At 66.6% G+C, this 14,112-nt stretch overlaps 2 protein-coding genes across 2 annotated transcripts; one reads left to right on the top strand and one right to left on the bottom strand.

The window, feature by feature from the left end:
* The first annotated feature begins 1,601 nt into the window (after nucleotides 1–1,601).
* On the top strand, nucleotides 1,602–6,053 carry Mvb12a (multivesicular body subunit 12A). The gene is made up of 9 exons (XM_070008419.1): nucleotides 1,602–1,762; nucleotides 1,842–1,940; nucleotides 2,411–2,507; nucleotides 4,266–4,392; nucleotides 4,773–4,892; nucleotides 4,967–5,061; nucleotides 5,258–5,319; nucleotides 5,677–5,733; nucleotides 5,822–6,053. The coding sequence occupies exons 1-9, from the start codon at nucleotides 1,679–1,681 to the stop codon at nucleotides 5,882–5,884; spliced, it is 804 nt and encodes a 267-aa protein (XP_069864520.1). The 5' UTR covers nucleotides 1,602–1,678; the 3' UTR covers nucleotides 5,885–6,053.
* Nucleotides 6,054–8,030: 1,977 nt separating this feature from the next.
* On the bottom strand, nucleotides 8,031–12,429 carry Tmem221 (transmembrane protein 221). The gene is made up of 4 exons (XM_070007981.1): nucleotides 12,122–12,429; nucleotides 9,338–9,423; nucleotides 8,979–9,197; nucleotides 8,031–8,759 (listed from the first exon to the last, which is right to left on the bottom strand). Exons 1-4 carry the CDS (start codon nucleotides 12,427–12,429, stop codon nucleotides 8,704–8,706), a joined length of 669 nt encoding a protein of 222 aa, XP_069864082.1. The 3' UTR covers nucleotides 8,031–8,703.
* Between the last annotated feature and the right edge of the window lie 1,683 nt (nucleotides 12,430–14,112).

Genomic DNA, 14,112 nt, shown 5'->3' with positions numbered 1-14,112 from the left:
GGTCACAGGTGTAGCGGCTTGACCACCAGCTCCGTCTTTGTCCTTGGAGGAGTCGGAGGCTCTTGTTACTTTATTAGCGTACTGGGACAGGAATCGGTGGCTCCTGAGTTTCAGGCTGTTTGCTTTAAGACAGTGAGGAGGCACGGCCTGAGTACCGGGCGTTTTCCTTCCTTCCACACCGAGGCTCCTCTGCCTCCTGCAGAGGAGGAGCTGATAAAGGACCTGCAGTGGGAACAGCCCCAATCACAGGACACCGACACAGGTTGGGGGACAGAGCAGCTTCTGGGTCGCCTCCTACAGCCTCTCTGAAGCCAGCTGTTCGATAATTCTGTGTGCATGCAGAGCTGGGATGGCACTGGGGCCTTGGAGAGCGGGTGTGCTGAGCCACACCCCAGCCCTTCTAAATGCACCCACGCCGGGGAAACTAGAAAGTCCTGGAGAGCGCTGGACGCCGGTGGCTCTCACCAGTGATCCTAGCTACTCAAAGGCTGAGGTCGGAGGATGGCAGTTGAAAGGCAGCCTGGGCAGGAAAGTTCATGAGACCTTTACCTCCAGTTGAACCACCAAAAGCCTAAAAGTGGAGTTGTGGCTCAAGTGGTAGAGTGCAAAAAGATCAGGGACAGTGGCACAGCCCTGAGTTCAAGGCCCAGGACGGACACACGGACACACACACACACACACACACCTGCAGAAACTTCAAAGAAGTAACCAAGGAATAACTTCTGCTCTCACTGACATAAAGCAGAAGGCCACGGGGCAAGGCCACTCCCGGGGGCCTGGGGGGACACGGGCGTTCAGGAGGGCCAAGCGCTCATCCCGCACCGCAAACCACAACCTCAGACTTGACCTCTGACCTCTCCAGGATGCCGGCTACACCGCGCTCACCATTCCCGGCCCCCCTCCTCCCGCTCCCTCGGGGACCCGCCGCCGAGTCCCGGCCGGCGCCTGTCTGTCGGTCAGTCGGAGGCCAGAGGCCCAGGCCAGCCGCGGCCCCGGCAGCCAAACCGAGAGCAACGTTCCAAACCCCGGCGCCACACTAACGACGACGACGACGACAATAACGCGACTGGCGCCCGCGTCCCAAGGGAACGAAGAACTCGGCTCCCCGACAGGGATCTGAGGGTCACGGTTCGAAGCCGGCCCGGTTTAAAAGCCCCCGCGAGACCCCTGCAGCTCCCAAGCACCGCCGGGAAGCCGGGCTGGCGCCGGCGCCCAGGCCCCGCGTGCGAGCCCCACGACCGACCCAAGAAGTACGCGACCAAAGGCAGCGCCTCCGCCCTCGGAAGCTGAGGAACAGAACGCGGCTCCTCCCGCCATTCCCGCCCCGGTTCCCGGACTCGCCCGGGTCCGCCCGGGGGCGGGGGGCGGGGCCGCCGCCGCGAGGAATGCTGGGAAACGTAGTCCCGGCAGCCGAGACCGCGCCTTCCCGGCGGAAGTGGCCGGGCGTGAAAAGACTTCCAGACCTTTTTCCGCAAACGTCGCCGCGGCGCACCTGGCGGCGCGTCAGAGCGCGGCGCCGCCGCTTCGCGCGATTGGGTGGCAGCCTTCTGCGCACGCGCAACAGGCCTCCGCCCCACCCTCGCAAGGCCTTCTGGGAGTTGTAGTCCGGCTCCTGTCGGAACTCGACCGTCGGAGGTCCGAAGCGGTCCGCGCCCTCTGGAGGCGCTCGGCTCCCGGGATGGATCCCGCGCCCGATGCGGCGCCGCTGTCCGGCCTGGTCTGGTCGTCGGCCTCGGCGCCCCCGCCGCGGGGATTCAGCGCGGTGAGCGGCGGCGGGCTGGCGGGCGGCGGGCGGCGGGCGGCGGCGGCGGGCGGGCGGCTAACCCGCGTCCTCCCCGCAGATCGCCTGCACCGTGGAGGGCGCGCCCGCCAGCTTCGGCAAGGGCTTCGCGCAGAAGTCCGGCTACTTCCTGTGCCTCGGCGCCCTGGGCAGCCTGGAGGTGAGCGGCGCCCCGCGTCCGCCCCGCCCGCGCCCGCCCCGCCCCGCGCCTGCCCCGCGCCCGCCCCGCCCCGCGCCCGCCCCGCGCCCGCCCCGCCCCGCCCCGCCACTGCCCCCCCCGCCCCGCCCCGCGCCCGCCCCGCCCACGCCCGCCCCGCGCCCGCCCCGCCCCGCGCCGCCCCGCCACTGCCCCCCCGCGCCCGCCCCGCCCACGCCCGCCCCGCGCCCGCCCCGCGCCGCCCCGCCCCGCCACTGCCCCCCGCCCCGCGCCCGCCCCGCCCGCGCCCGCCCCGCGCCGCCCCGCCCCGCCACTGCCCCCCCCCGCCCCGCCCCGCGCCCGCCCCGCGCCTGCCCCGCCCCCCGTCCCCCGCGCCACGCCCCCCTCCGTCCCCCTCCCCACGCCCCACACCCCGCGCCCGCCCCGGTCACGGTCATGCTGACGCCCGCCCCGCCCCGCCCCGCCCCGCGCAGAGCCCGCAGGAGAACGTGGTGGTCGACATCCAGGTTGTGGCCGACAAAAGCGCGCTGCCCCCCGGCTTCGCCCCTGTTTGCGACCCCCTGGACGCCAGTAAGACCCGCGCGCGGCGGAGCCGGGGTGGACGGGGCCGGGGTGGGGCTGGACGGGGCCGGGCTGGGGCTGGACGGGGTGGACGGGGCTGGACGGGGTGGACGGGGCCGGGGTGGGGCTGGACGGGGTGAACGGGGCCGGGCTGGACGGGGTGAACGGGGCCGGGCTGGACGGGGCCGGGGTGGGGCTGGACGGGGCCGGGCTGGGGCTGGACGGGGCCGGGCTGGGGCTGGACGGGGTGGACGGGGCCGGGCTGGGGCTGGACGGGGCCGGGCTGGGGCTGGGGCTGGACGGGGTGGACGGGGCCGGGGTGGGGCTGGACGGGGTGGATGGGGCCGGGCTGGACGGGGCCGGGGTGGACGGGGCCGGGCTGGGGCTGGACGGGGCCGGGCTGGGGCTGGACGGGGTGGATGGGGCCGGGGTGGACGGGGCCGGGGTGGACGGGGCCGGGCTGGGGCTGGACGGGGCCGGGCTGGGGCTGGACGGGGTGGATGGGGCTGGGGTGGACGGGACCGGGCTGGACGGGGCCGGGGTGGCCACCCGAGCTCCCGGACCATGGGCGCCCCGCAGGCCCTCGCGTCCCGCCGCCCTTGTCTCTTACATCTGGGTTTCTGGGGTGATCATGGACGCTGAAGAGGGCAGCTTTTCTGTAGGGCACTGGCGGTGTCGTTGGTGAGGACCCTCCCTCCCTCCCTTCTCCCCCTCCCTCTCCCTCCCTCCCTTCCTCCTCCCCCTCCCTCTCCCTTCCCTCCTCCCTCCTCCCTCCCTTCCCTGCACTGGACTTGAACTCAGAGCTCTGCACTCCTGCTTACCACTGGGCTTGGTTGGAGATGAGTTTTGAAGACTTTTTTGCCCAACTTTGAACCTCTTCTGCCCAGGCTGGCTTTGAACCTCGATCCTCCAAGTCCTGCATAGTTACAGTTACAAACATAGGCCATGAGCTGGGAAGGTGGCTCAGTGGTAGAGTGCTTGCCTCGCATGCATGAGGCCCTGCGTTCAGCACCACATTAGCAAAAAAAACAGAAGTGGTGCTATGGCTCAAGGGGTAGAGTGCCAGCCTTGAGCTGAAGAGCTGAGGGGCAGTGCCCAGGCCCAGAGTTCAAGGCCCTCAACATAAACCACTGGCACCTGCCTGGCTCCATTCTTGGCTTTGTTTCTTTTACATTCTTTCTCTTTTCTCTTAGTCATAGGGCTTGAATTTATGGCCTCAGGGCCTGGGTGCTGTCCCTGAGCTTTTGGCTCAAGGCAAGTTCTCTACCAACCACTTGAGTCCCAGCACAACTTCAGGTTTTCTGGTGGTTCCTTGGAGATAAGAGTCTCATGGGTTTCGATGCCCGGGCTGGCTTTGAAGCACGATCCTCAGATCCCAGCCTCCTGAGTTGCTGGGATGACAGGTGGGAGCCACCGGCCCCCGGCTTCTGGCTTTTTTTACAATTCTTTTTAAAAAGTGTAAAAACCCTTCTGACCTCAGCAGCTCTAAACAGGCTTTGGCTGGATTTGGTGGAGGAACTGTGTCTACTGCCCCCTGGTGTTGAGAACTAAGGGTGGAGAGGTTTGGAAGAGTGGAGGGCCTGGCTCTGAGCCAGCTGGCGTGCCCCTGCCCCGTCTGCTCCAGGGCATTGTCCGGCCCCCTCCTGAGACTCTACTTGTGAGGGGGTGGCCTGCCCCAGTGCTAAGCTGCTTAAACAGTGCCCGTGGCCTCAGCCTTGAGCCGTCTTTGGGCCCTCTCATCTCTGCCCTGCTCTCTGTTACTCCCAGAGGCCTCTGTGTCCAAGAAGAAACGAATGTGCATGAAGCTGATGCCTCTGGGGGCTGCAGACGTGGCTGTGTTTGATGTCCGGCTGAGTGGGAAGACTAAGACTGTGCCCGGATACCTGCGAGTTGGGTAGGCTTGGCCAGGTCGGCCTGCCTCCCGGCCCCTGTCCGGTCCTGTCCTGTCTGGGCTGGGCCGCCTCCCTCACAACTCCTGTCCTGACCGGTCTGGCCTGGGCCTCCCTCCAGCCTCCTGTCTCTTTGCCAACTGGGTGTGTCTGTTCTCTGTGCCAGTTCAGAGACAGCTGTATGTCTTGTGGGTCACCAAGGACCAGGGAGGGGTGTGTAGCAGGGATGCTGACCACACCGAGCACTGTTAGTATGCATGTCAGGTTGAGGGTCAGGATGGCAGAACAGAAATCTTATCCACACAGGCCCAGATCCCCAGCAGCTCCCAGCGGCTCCCCAGCCCGGGCTGTATTTTGGGTCAGAATTGCGTTTCTCCTACTCCAGGGACATGGGTGGCTTTGCCATCTGGTGCAAGAAAGCCAAGGCACCACGGCCGGTGCCCAAGCCCCGAGCGCTCAGCCGTGACATGCGGGGCCTCTCGCTGGACCCCGCCGGCCAGCCCAGGTAAGTCTTTGGGCCCCGGGGGGGGGTCGGGGCTGGCCAGGCCTCAGGCCTCACAGGGTCATTGTCCCCCCCAGCAAAAGCAGCTTGCCAGAGCGTACCCTGTCCCGGGTCTCCACGCTTCGCAGGAGCGACTCCATCTACCAGGCATCCAGCCTCTACGGGATCTCGGGTGAGCGCCGTGGGGAAGGCGGGGTGCAGGCCTGTCCTCCACCGTGCCAGCCCCAAGGCTGTAAGGCCTTCCTGAGGTGCTGCAGGTGGAAGGGGGGGTCCAGTGCACACTGGTACAGGCCGCTCAGGATTGGGACGGAGGAGGGGGTCTCGACGGCCTCAGCCCTCAGTTCTTTCCCTGACATGATCTCTTCCAGCCATGGATGGGGTTCCTTTCACGCTGCACCCACGTTTTGAGGGCAAGGGCTGTGGCCCCCTGGTGAGTTGGGGTCCTGGGGAGTCCTGGGGAGTCGGGTCTGCTCACCTTCTGGTGCCATGCTGCCCGGGGCCCCTCAAAGAGGCTCTAGTTCTAGAATTGGGGCAGGAGGGCCCTAGTTCTCGTGCTGGGCCGCAGCTGCTGGGGAAGTGGGGGAGAGCCCCCACGTGTGCAGGGGTGTATAAAGATGGAGGGTGCTGGCTCGGCCGTGCCTGTCACCCTGATCTCAGGAGTCAGAGGGAAGGGCCATGAGCTCAGGCCACACAGACCTTGTCCCAAGTTAGACAGAAAAACGGGGAAGGGAATGGGTCCCCAGGGGGCATGGGGAGACTCACCAGCCACCCGCCCGCCCGCCGCCAGGCCTGCTCTGCCTTCGGGGACCTGACCATCAAGTCGCTGGCAGACATCGAGGAGGAGGTGGGTCCCGGGGGTGGGGGGGAGGCTCCCATCATCCCGCAGGCCTGGCCTCCACGCCCAGCCCCCTTCCCTTACTGTGTCCCCCCAGTACAACTACGGCTTTGTGGTGGAGAAGACAGCTGCCGCCCGGCTGCCTCCCAGCGTCTCCTAGCGACCAAAGCCGGGCCGGGGTTGCCACCTGGCCCGAGCCCACAGCCCAGCCCTGGGGCCACGGGCCTGGGGCGGGGTCAGCTGGATCCCACCCGTGCCTTCAGTGACACGTCAAAACTACGGCCACGGTGCCCCGCAGCTCTGGGAATAAACACTACCTGTCCTGCTGAGTGGCGTTGGTCCTTCCCAAACAAGTGGGGGAGCACTGGGGAGCCAAGGACGGGGTGGAGGGAGCCGGACCGGCTGTGCCCCCCAGGCAGGGGGAGCCGCCGTTCCTGTCAAGCTGACCGTGGCTTCCCAGTCTGCATCTGGGAGTCAGGGAGACGGAAGCAGGCATGGCAGCAGCCCCTCCACCACAGTGCCTGTCAGGACTGGCGGCTCAGCCACGGCTGCAGGCCACGCGGGCAGAGCGGCCGTCCACCACCCAGGGCTGGGGACAGGACCCGCGGTCTGCAGGCTGTGGCCGGCCGGCCAGAAGCCCCCCTCACTGCCCACTGGCCGGATCGGGCACTGGGTTCACGGGTGGCACCGTGTCCAAGCCGGAGTCAGTACTGGCTTGGGGAAGAGGGTGGAAAGTGGGGTGCAGAGCTGCCCAGACGGCACACACGACCCCCTCAGGGGACACAGAATCCTTCTGACTTGTGTTCAAGACTTGAGAGCCGGGCACTGGCGGTTCACGCCTGTCATCCCAGCTACTCAGGAGGCTGAGATCTAAGGATCACAGTTCAGAGCCAGCCCAGGCAGGAAAGTCCATGAGACTCATCTCCAATAAACCACCAGAAAACCAGAAGTGGCGCTGTGGCTCAAGTGGTAGAGCACTCGCCTTGAGCTGAAGAGCTGAGGGACAGCTCCCAGGACCTGAGTTCAAGCCCCAGGAACAACAAAAAAGACTTGAGAGCAGGGTTTCACCCCGAACGGGAGAGCCAAGGTATTTTCAGTGTAGCATCAGGTGGGAGCCCTGGGAGCAAGGCGGAGAGACCCCCATCCTTGCTGCCTGGGGCTACTGTTGAAGACAGGCCCTGGGGCAGCCTTGGGGGACAGGTGGGACTGAACTGGACTTGGCACAGGTGAGAGCTACCCAGGCCCGGCTTTGTTCTTGGGGAGACGGCTGTGCAAGCTACCCTGGGTGGCGTCGCTGCGGGGGTGTCGGGCAGAGCCAGCCAGCCACCTTGGCCGGTTGTGGCCTCGGTAGCTGGGCACCCGCCTGTACTGGAGCCCCGTCCCCGCACCCCCGCTCAATCCGATCCAGCTGGGAAGCAAGGGCTGTTTGTTCTGCCTGAACCCCCTGCAACTCCCCAAGACCGTCCCGATCACCCCTGGCTGTCAGCGTGGGCCAGGGCCTCTTGGTGACCGGTGCTAGCTTGAGTCCCCTGGGCCTCCCAGCCTGCAGCTCTCCGCAGGGCCGGTGCAGCCACACTGAGGGTGAGGCCCTGCCCCTCAGCTCCGGTCCTACACGCCAATCACCTGCCAGCCACCTGTGGCACCGCCCCCACGGGTTACCACTGTGCTCCTCTCCAATCACCACTCCCACACAAGGAGCCCTTGTGGATGGCCCAATGGCGTGAGGGCTGGAGTTCTCTCCACAGCCTCCAGCCCCAGCTAGTGGGTGGCTCAGGTGAGGCCTGCGGTGTAAGGTGTCCAGGCCTGGCCTGGAAGCTAATTCTGGCTTGTGGAGCTTTGTTGTTAGACAAGGCTGTGCTCCGCCAGGCTGGAAGCCAAAGACAGAAGCCAGGTGTGGTCCCGTGACGCCGGGGGCTCTGCCCGGCTCCCTGGTGTCTGCACAGTGGCTGCCACACCTGGATTGGGTGTCAGAGCCCGGGCCAAGTGCCCAGCTCCAGCCCGAGCAGGCCTCAGCCGAGGTCAGCAAGTGCTGGCGGCTGCACCCCTCCTGGGCCTCGGACCCCAGCCCTCCCCTGCACCTGCGCCCGCGGACCCCAGCCCTCCCCTGCGCCCGCGGACCCCAGCCCTCCCCTGCGCTCGCGGACCCTCGGCTCTGGCCACAAACTGGTGAATGGCCCCATTCCTTGGACCTCAGCTCACTAAAGCCAATTAGGGGCTTTCAGTACTGAACCCGAGCTTGTGACCCCAGGCCCATATGTCAGGGGCCCCGAGCTGATGGGTAAGGAAGCAGACCACCTCCAGCCACCTTCGAGGTGCAGACATGAGCTGTATGCTTATGCAGACACAGAATTGCGGCCAGGGAGCGGGGCACAGACCCATTCAACAGCCTGGTCAAGACGGCCCCGCGGGTAGGTTCCAGAAAGACGTTGCTGGGCGCGGCTCAGCCCTGCCTTGTCCACGCAGGCTGGGGCAGGTGCCGGGCTGCGGGGGGCGGGGTGCACGGCCCCCCGCAGCCCCCTGTGCAGCGTCCAGAGGCCTGGGAGGCGGCAGCTGAGCAGTGCCCAAGGGCTGCCCAGCCTCCTCCGCCTGCAGCTGACTTCCTCTGCTGCCCCTGGGTCCCGGGCACCCCGCATGGCCCCAGGGACAGGCCGAGGGACCTCTGGGGACCTCTCTCCATTTGGGGTGCAGGTGGAACCAAACCTGAGCACCCCAGGAAATTCACGTGTGACGATCAGCAGGACTTGGGGACCCACAAGAGTCACGTGCCCGGAGACACCGGCTCCTGGCGTCCACCTGTCCGTGTGGCACATGGGAGCGTGGGCTGGGACCGGATTTCTGTGGTGTGAGCTGCAAGGGGCCAGTTCAGTCCCCAGGCCGCGGTAGGCATCAGAATGTCCAAGACTGAGCCATCTGTCAGCAGCATGGGCTTACGGGGGGGGGGGGAAACGGGGGACTCCAAGTGTGAGCCCCACCTGGAGCTCAGAACCGGGACCCCTGCCGCGCCACTGCCCCTCCTGGGGCCTCCATTTCCTCATCTGCGAAACAGATAGAGACATTACAGGATTAACACCCCAGCCAGGCCTCCTCCCTCCTCCCTCCCTCCTCCCTTCTCCCCAGCACCAAGGGTGGGGAAGGGAAGGGAAGGCTGGGGCCCTGGCAGCTTGCCATCAGCCTCCCATGAGGCCGGCCACAGCCCCGGCCCAGGGGGATGCCTGGACTCCAGGAAGGTGGGTGGGAGGACCAGGGGTGAGTACCTTGCTGGGGCTGAGCCCCAGGGACCCCAGCGGTGCGGGCTGGGTCATCTTCTGAGCATGGTGGGGACGGCTCATGGGGACCCTGGCGGGCAGCCCGGGCGGCCTGGAGCAGGACGTAGGTCAGCACCACCACCAGGACCAGGGCCCCTGAGCCCAGAACGGATGCTGCTGCAGCTCCTGTCTCGATCTCAAAAAGCAGCAAGGCGTAGAGGGAGAGCGCTGGGGGAGCGATGGGTACGCAGTCACTGGTGAGGACAGCGAGCGTCAGCAGGGAGCCAGGATCCCAGAGGGAGGCAGTGCGCCCCGCGGGGGTCACCCCACCGCCCAGCCCTGAGCCCGAACTCTGTCCCTGCACACACCTGCCAAGTAGACAGACAGGCCACAGCAGAGCAGGCCCAGGGCCACGTGCCTCACCGTGCGGCAGTCGTAGAGAAACCATTCGGACCTGGGGCACAGGGACACAGGAGAAAAAGGGGCTCAGGAGAGCCGGGTGCTGCTGGCTCACACTGTCATCCCAGCTACTCAGGAGGCTGAGATCTGAGCATTGCAGTTCAAAGCCAGCCCAGGCTGGAAAGTCCGTGAGACTCGTCTCCAGTGAACCACCAGAAAACCAGAAGTGGCACTGTGGTTCAAGTGGTAGAGCACCAGCCTTGAGCTGAAGAGCTGAGGGACAGCGCCCAGGCTCAGAGGTTAGGCCCCACAACTGACCAAAAAAAAAAAAAAAAAAAAAAAGGGCTCAGAAGATGATGGTGGAAAGGCTACCAAGATGAAAGGTGTATGATACCACCTTGTATCTACTAACCTTCTCATCCACCTATACGCACTCACCCACCCATCCATCCACCCATCCACAAATCCATCCACCCACCTATCCACCCATCCATCCATCCACCACCCACCCATCCATCCACCTATCTACAAATCCATCCACCCATCGATCCACCTATCCACAAATCCATCCACCCATCCACCCACCCACCCACCCACTCACCCATCCATCCACCCATCCACAAATCCACCCACCCACCCACCCACCCATCCACCCATCCACAAATCCATCCACCCCTCCATCCATGCACCACCCATGCACCCATCCATGCATCTATTCACCTGTCAGCCCTGCCCATTGTTCATCCACCCACCCCATCCACCTGTTTGCCATCCATTGCTCCTTCCCTTATCCCATGTCCCACATCAGTCCCCGCAAACATCTGGACTCACGAGGCCGCTACAAGTACAGGTGTTTACCTACAGCATGCCTGCTCCAAGGGCCTGAGCTTGTGCTCAGGAGGCTGGGATATGCTTCCATCTTGCCCACCCTCCACCCATAAAAACCGGTGTCCTCGTGGCCATCTCTCTCCCCGCCTCTATTTTGGCTGTGGCCAGAGGGAAACATTCCAACTTGAGTCCTCGCTCCTTCCTGCTCTTTCTGTCATGGGCACTGGGCCAGGGTCCCACACATGGTTCCATCCCCCTCCCCATGAGCTTGTGCCCCAGGGACCTTGCATATGTCCAGGAACAGTCCCACAGATCTTCTGCTTCTTTTTCATCCTGGAGTTGCGGCAGAGCTCCCCCTGACTCTTCCCTCTGCCCCCTCACCCCAATCTCCTCCTTTCCCAGTACCCATTCCCCTCTGAAATCGTGTTTTTGCCATTGTGGGTGCTGTGGTTTGTTTTGTTTTGTTTTTGGTCGGTCGTGGGGCTTGAACTCTAGGTCTGGGCACTATCCCTGAGCTCTTCAGCTCAAGGCGAGCTCTTTACCACTTGAGCCACAGCGCCACTTCCTCAGGTGCTACGGTTTGAATGCAGGCCTCTCAAGCCCCCTCAGCTTCCAGCTGGGCGGGTGCTCCACGGCCTGGGCCACTCCTCCTGCTCTGCTTTTTTTTTGCCGATAGTTTTGGAAATGGAGTCAGCTGGACTTTTCTGCCTGGCCGATCTCAAGCCCAGTTCCTCCTGCTCTCACCCCCTCCATGAGCTAAGATTCCAGGCCTGAGCCCCAGCCCGGCCAACTCTGGGGTCTGCTGACCCTCAGTAAGGGTCTGCTCCATGCCCCCATCCCTGTCCTGTGTCCGGTCCCCGTCCCCCCCCCAACCCCCCATCCTGTTCCATCCCCATCCCTGTCTCCTGTCACCCCTGTCTGCTGTCCCTGTCCCGTGTCCCGCCCCCGGCCGCTTTCCCTGTCCTGTCCCTGTTCCTGGTCCCCGGTCCGTGGTCCCCTGCCATCCAGCCCTGGTCGGCCAGCCCAGCCCCTGAGGACACCGAGCTCAGGTTGGGAGAGAGGAACCGGTAAACTTCCAGACCCCGCGGAAAGATGGCGCCTACTCGGCTCGGATGAGCCCCGCCGGCCCCGCGGAGCCCCAGGGAGCCCCAGGGCGAGGGCTGAGTCCGGAGGGCCCTCGGCCCAGGCCGCACCCGGGCTCTGCCTGCCCCGGCCGGCGAGGAGGCAGCGGCCGTCCCGGGCACCGGGCTGGGGGCGCGGTGGGGCGGGCGCGGGAAGCGGGGAGAGGGCTGCGGCTCGGCACCCCGAAATGGCCGGGCCTCACTTTATCACCGGTGGAGGCACCTGTTGAACGTGTCAGACATGCCGGGGAGGGGGGGTGGGAGCAGCCCACCCGGCCCCCCCCTGCCCGGCCCCCCCCTGCCCGATCCGCCCCTGCCCGGCCCCCACCTGCCCGGCCCCCCCCTTCCCGGCCCCCCCCCTGCCCGGCCCCCCCTGCCCGGCCCCCCCCTGCCCGGCCCCCCCCCCTGTCCGGCCCCCACCTGCCCGGCCCCCTACCTGCCCGGCCCCCTACCTGCCCGGCCCCCCCCTGCCCGGCCCCCCCCTGCCCGGCCCCCACCTGCCCGGCCCCCCCCTGCCCGGCCCCCCCTGCCCGGCCCCCCCCTGCCCGGCCCCCCCCCTGCCCGGCCCCCCCCTGCCCGGCCCCCCCCTGCCCGGCCCCCCCTGCCCGGCCCCCCCTGCCCGGCCCCCCCTGCCCGGCCTCTACCTGCCCGGCCCCCCCTGCCCGGCCCCCCCTGCCCGGCCCCCACCTGCCCGGCTCCCCCCTGCCCGGCCCCCCCTGCCCGGCTCCCCCCTGCCCGGCCCCCCCTGCCCGGCTCCCCCCTGCCCGGGCCCCACCTGCCCGGCCCCACCTGCCCGGCCCCTACCTGCCCGGGCCGGGCCCCCGCGCCAGCTCGGCGCCCAGGTGGCCGCAGAGGCCGGCGAGCAGCAGGCCTGCCAGGCCGAGCACCAGCGCCAGCGCGGCCAGCGCGGCGGCCAGCGGCAGCAGCGCGCCCGCCGCGTCCTCGGGCAGCCCGGGCCCCGCGCTCGGCGCCCCGCGCCGCGGCCCCCGCAGCTCGGCGCGCCCCGCCTGCAGCTGGAAGAGCAGCTGCGCGCCCAGCGCCGCCAGCACGGCCGCGGGGATGCCGAGCGCGGGCAGCGCGGCCAGCACGCGGCCGCCGTACGTGCGGGCCATGGCGGGGGGCCCGCCGCCCGTCCGGCCGCCTGGGGTCGCGCTGCGGGAGCGCCGGACAGCTGCCACCCAGAGTTCCCTGCTCTGCGGGGACCCCACGGGCGCCCCGTCCGGGTCTGCGGGGCGGGGCGTGAAGGGGGCGGGGACAGAGGGCAGCGGAGCATGGAGCCCGCGCTGGATTGGACAGGGGCTGCTGGGGCGGGGCGGAGCCTCGTGGGCGTGGCCATAGGCGGGGCTTAAGAGCTGGGTTTGCCTTGTGGGCGTGGCCAGAGGCGGGGCGAGGCTGGGAAGCAGGGCTGGATTGGACGGGGTCTGCCGTGGGAGATAGGGGCATGGTTCGGGAAAGAGTAGAGCTTCCTTTGTGGGCGGGGCTTGAGGCGGAGCCGGGGTCTGGAGTGGATGGAGGCTGGGTTGGGGCGGGGCCATGGGCGTAGTTTGCGAAGGGGCGGGGGCGGGGATTTGTTGGCGGGGACGGGGGCGGCCGATTCCCCGGCTTGCCCCTCCTTCCCCGTCCCCCCTCCCCCCCCCCCCCCCCGCACCGATTTTATTACATTTTCCAAAACCACATTTGAAGCTGGGCGCGGCGGCTCGGGCCGGTCACGCCAGCCACTCAGGAGGCTGCGGTCTGAGGATCGCGGTGCAGAGCCAGCCTGGGCAGCCAAGTTCGTGCCTCATCTTCAACTGCCAAAAAGCCGGAAGTGGCGCTGTGGCTCAGGTGGTGGAGCGCTCGCCTTGAGCATAGCGCCCAGGCCGAGTTCAGGCCCCACGGCCGACGCGCGCACGAAGTTGAGATGAACAACACAGAAGTTTCCATTTTATTCAGCGGCGGTTAGCACCTCCATCCTGTGCACCTTCCCGCTCCCGCTGTCCTCCCCCAAGCTGGCCTCCCGCGGCCGCTGCCTGGCAGCCGCTGGCCCTCCGGACTGGCTCTGCCGCCGCGAAGCCGGGGCCGCCGGGCCTGGCTCGTGCCTGGCTCCGGCCGTTCGGCCTCTTCGCTGAGGCTCAGTCCGCCCCACACTCGGGCCACAGCCGCTTCCAGCTCGTGGCTAACTGGAGACGAGAGTCTCCCGCTGCCCTGGCTGGCTTTGAACCCTGGTCCTCGGACGTCAGCCTCCTGAGTAGCGAGGACTGCGGTGATCTTCTTTGCAGGACCGCACTGTGGTTGTCCGTTCATCTGCGGATCAACGTTTCCACCTTCTGGCAGTCATGCTTGTTACCTGCCTCCCTGCCTTCAACTCCTTTGAGCTCTGAGCGTTGACTTGCTCAGTTAAATCCGTCTTCATTTAAACAGAAAGCAAACCATCAAACTGTGTCCCAAGACAGCCTTGTGTGGTCCTTTCCTGTCAGCTTCCGTGGGGGCTTTCCTTATTTTCCTGCAAACTTCTCAGTTTTCTCCTCCGCCCTCCAGCCCAGATGGTGTGAGGTGGCATTTGCTGTTTTCTTTCTTTCTTCTGGTCCTGGGTCTTGAACTCAGGGCCTGAGCACAGTCCCTGAGCTCTTTTGCCCAAAGCTAGCACCACTTCTAGCTTTTTATTTTTTTGGGGGGGGGGTCCAGTCATGGGCCTGAACTCTGGGCCTGGGCGCTGTCCCTCAGCTCTTCAGCTCAAGGTGAGCACTTTACCACTTGAGCCACAGCGCCACTCCCGGCTTTTTTCTTTTTGCTTATGTGGTGCTGAGGAATTGAAC

Source organism: Dipodomys merriami, unplaced genomic scaffold (assembly GCF_024711535.1).
Source record: "Dipodomys merriami isolate MVZ:Mamm:240054 unplaced genomic scaffold, mDipMer1.0.p SCAF_70, whole genome shotgun sequence".
Classification (NCBI taxonomy): Eukaryota; Metazoa; Chordata; class Mammalia; order Rodentia; family Heteromyidae; genus Dipodomys; species Dipodomys merriami.
This window is presented reverse-complemented; position numbering and strand designations above follow the sequence as displayed.

Coding starts and splice junctions, on each gene's coding strand:
- Mvb12a (XM_070008419.1), top strand. CDS start 1,679: ATGGATCCCGCGCCCGATGCGGCGCCGCTGTCCGGCCTGGTCTGGTCG. Junction 1,941..2,410: donor GCGCCCTGGGCAGCCTGGAG/GTGAGCGGCGCC, acceptor CGCCCCGCGCAG/AGCCCGCAGGAGAACGTGGT. Junction 4,893..4,966: donor GACCCCGCCGGCCAGCCCAG/GTAAGTCTTTGG, acceptor TGTCCCCCCCAG/CAAAAGCAGCTTGCCAGAGC.
- Tmem221 (XM_070007981.1), bottom strand. CDS start 12,429: ATGGCCCGCACGTACGGCGGCCGCGTGCTGGCCGCGCTGCCCGCGCTC. Junction 9,424..12,121: donor CGGGGGCCCGGCCCGGGCAG/GTAGGGGCCGGG, acceptor CCTGTGCCCCAG/GTCCGAATGGTTTCTCTACG. Junction 8,760..8,978: donor TGGGGCTCAGCCCCAGCAAG/GTACTCACCCCT, acceptor TCTGTTTCGCAG/ATGAGGAAATGGAGGCCCCA.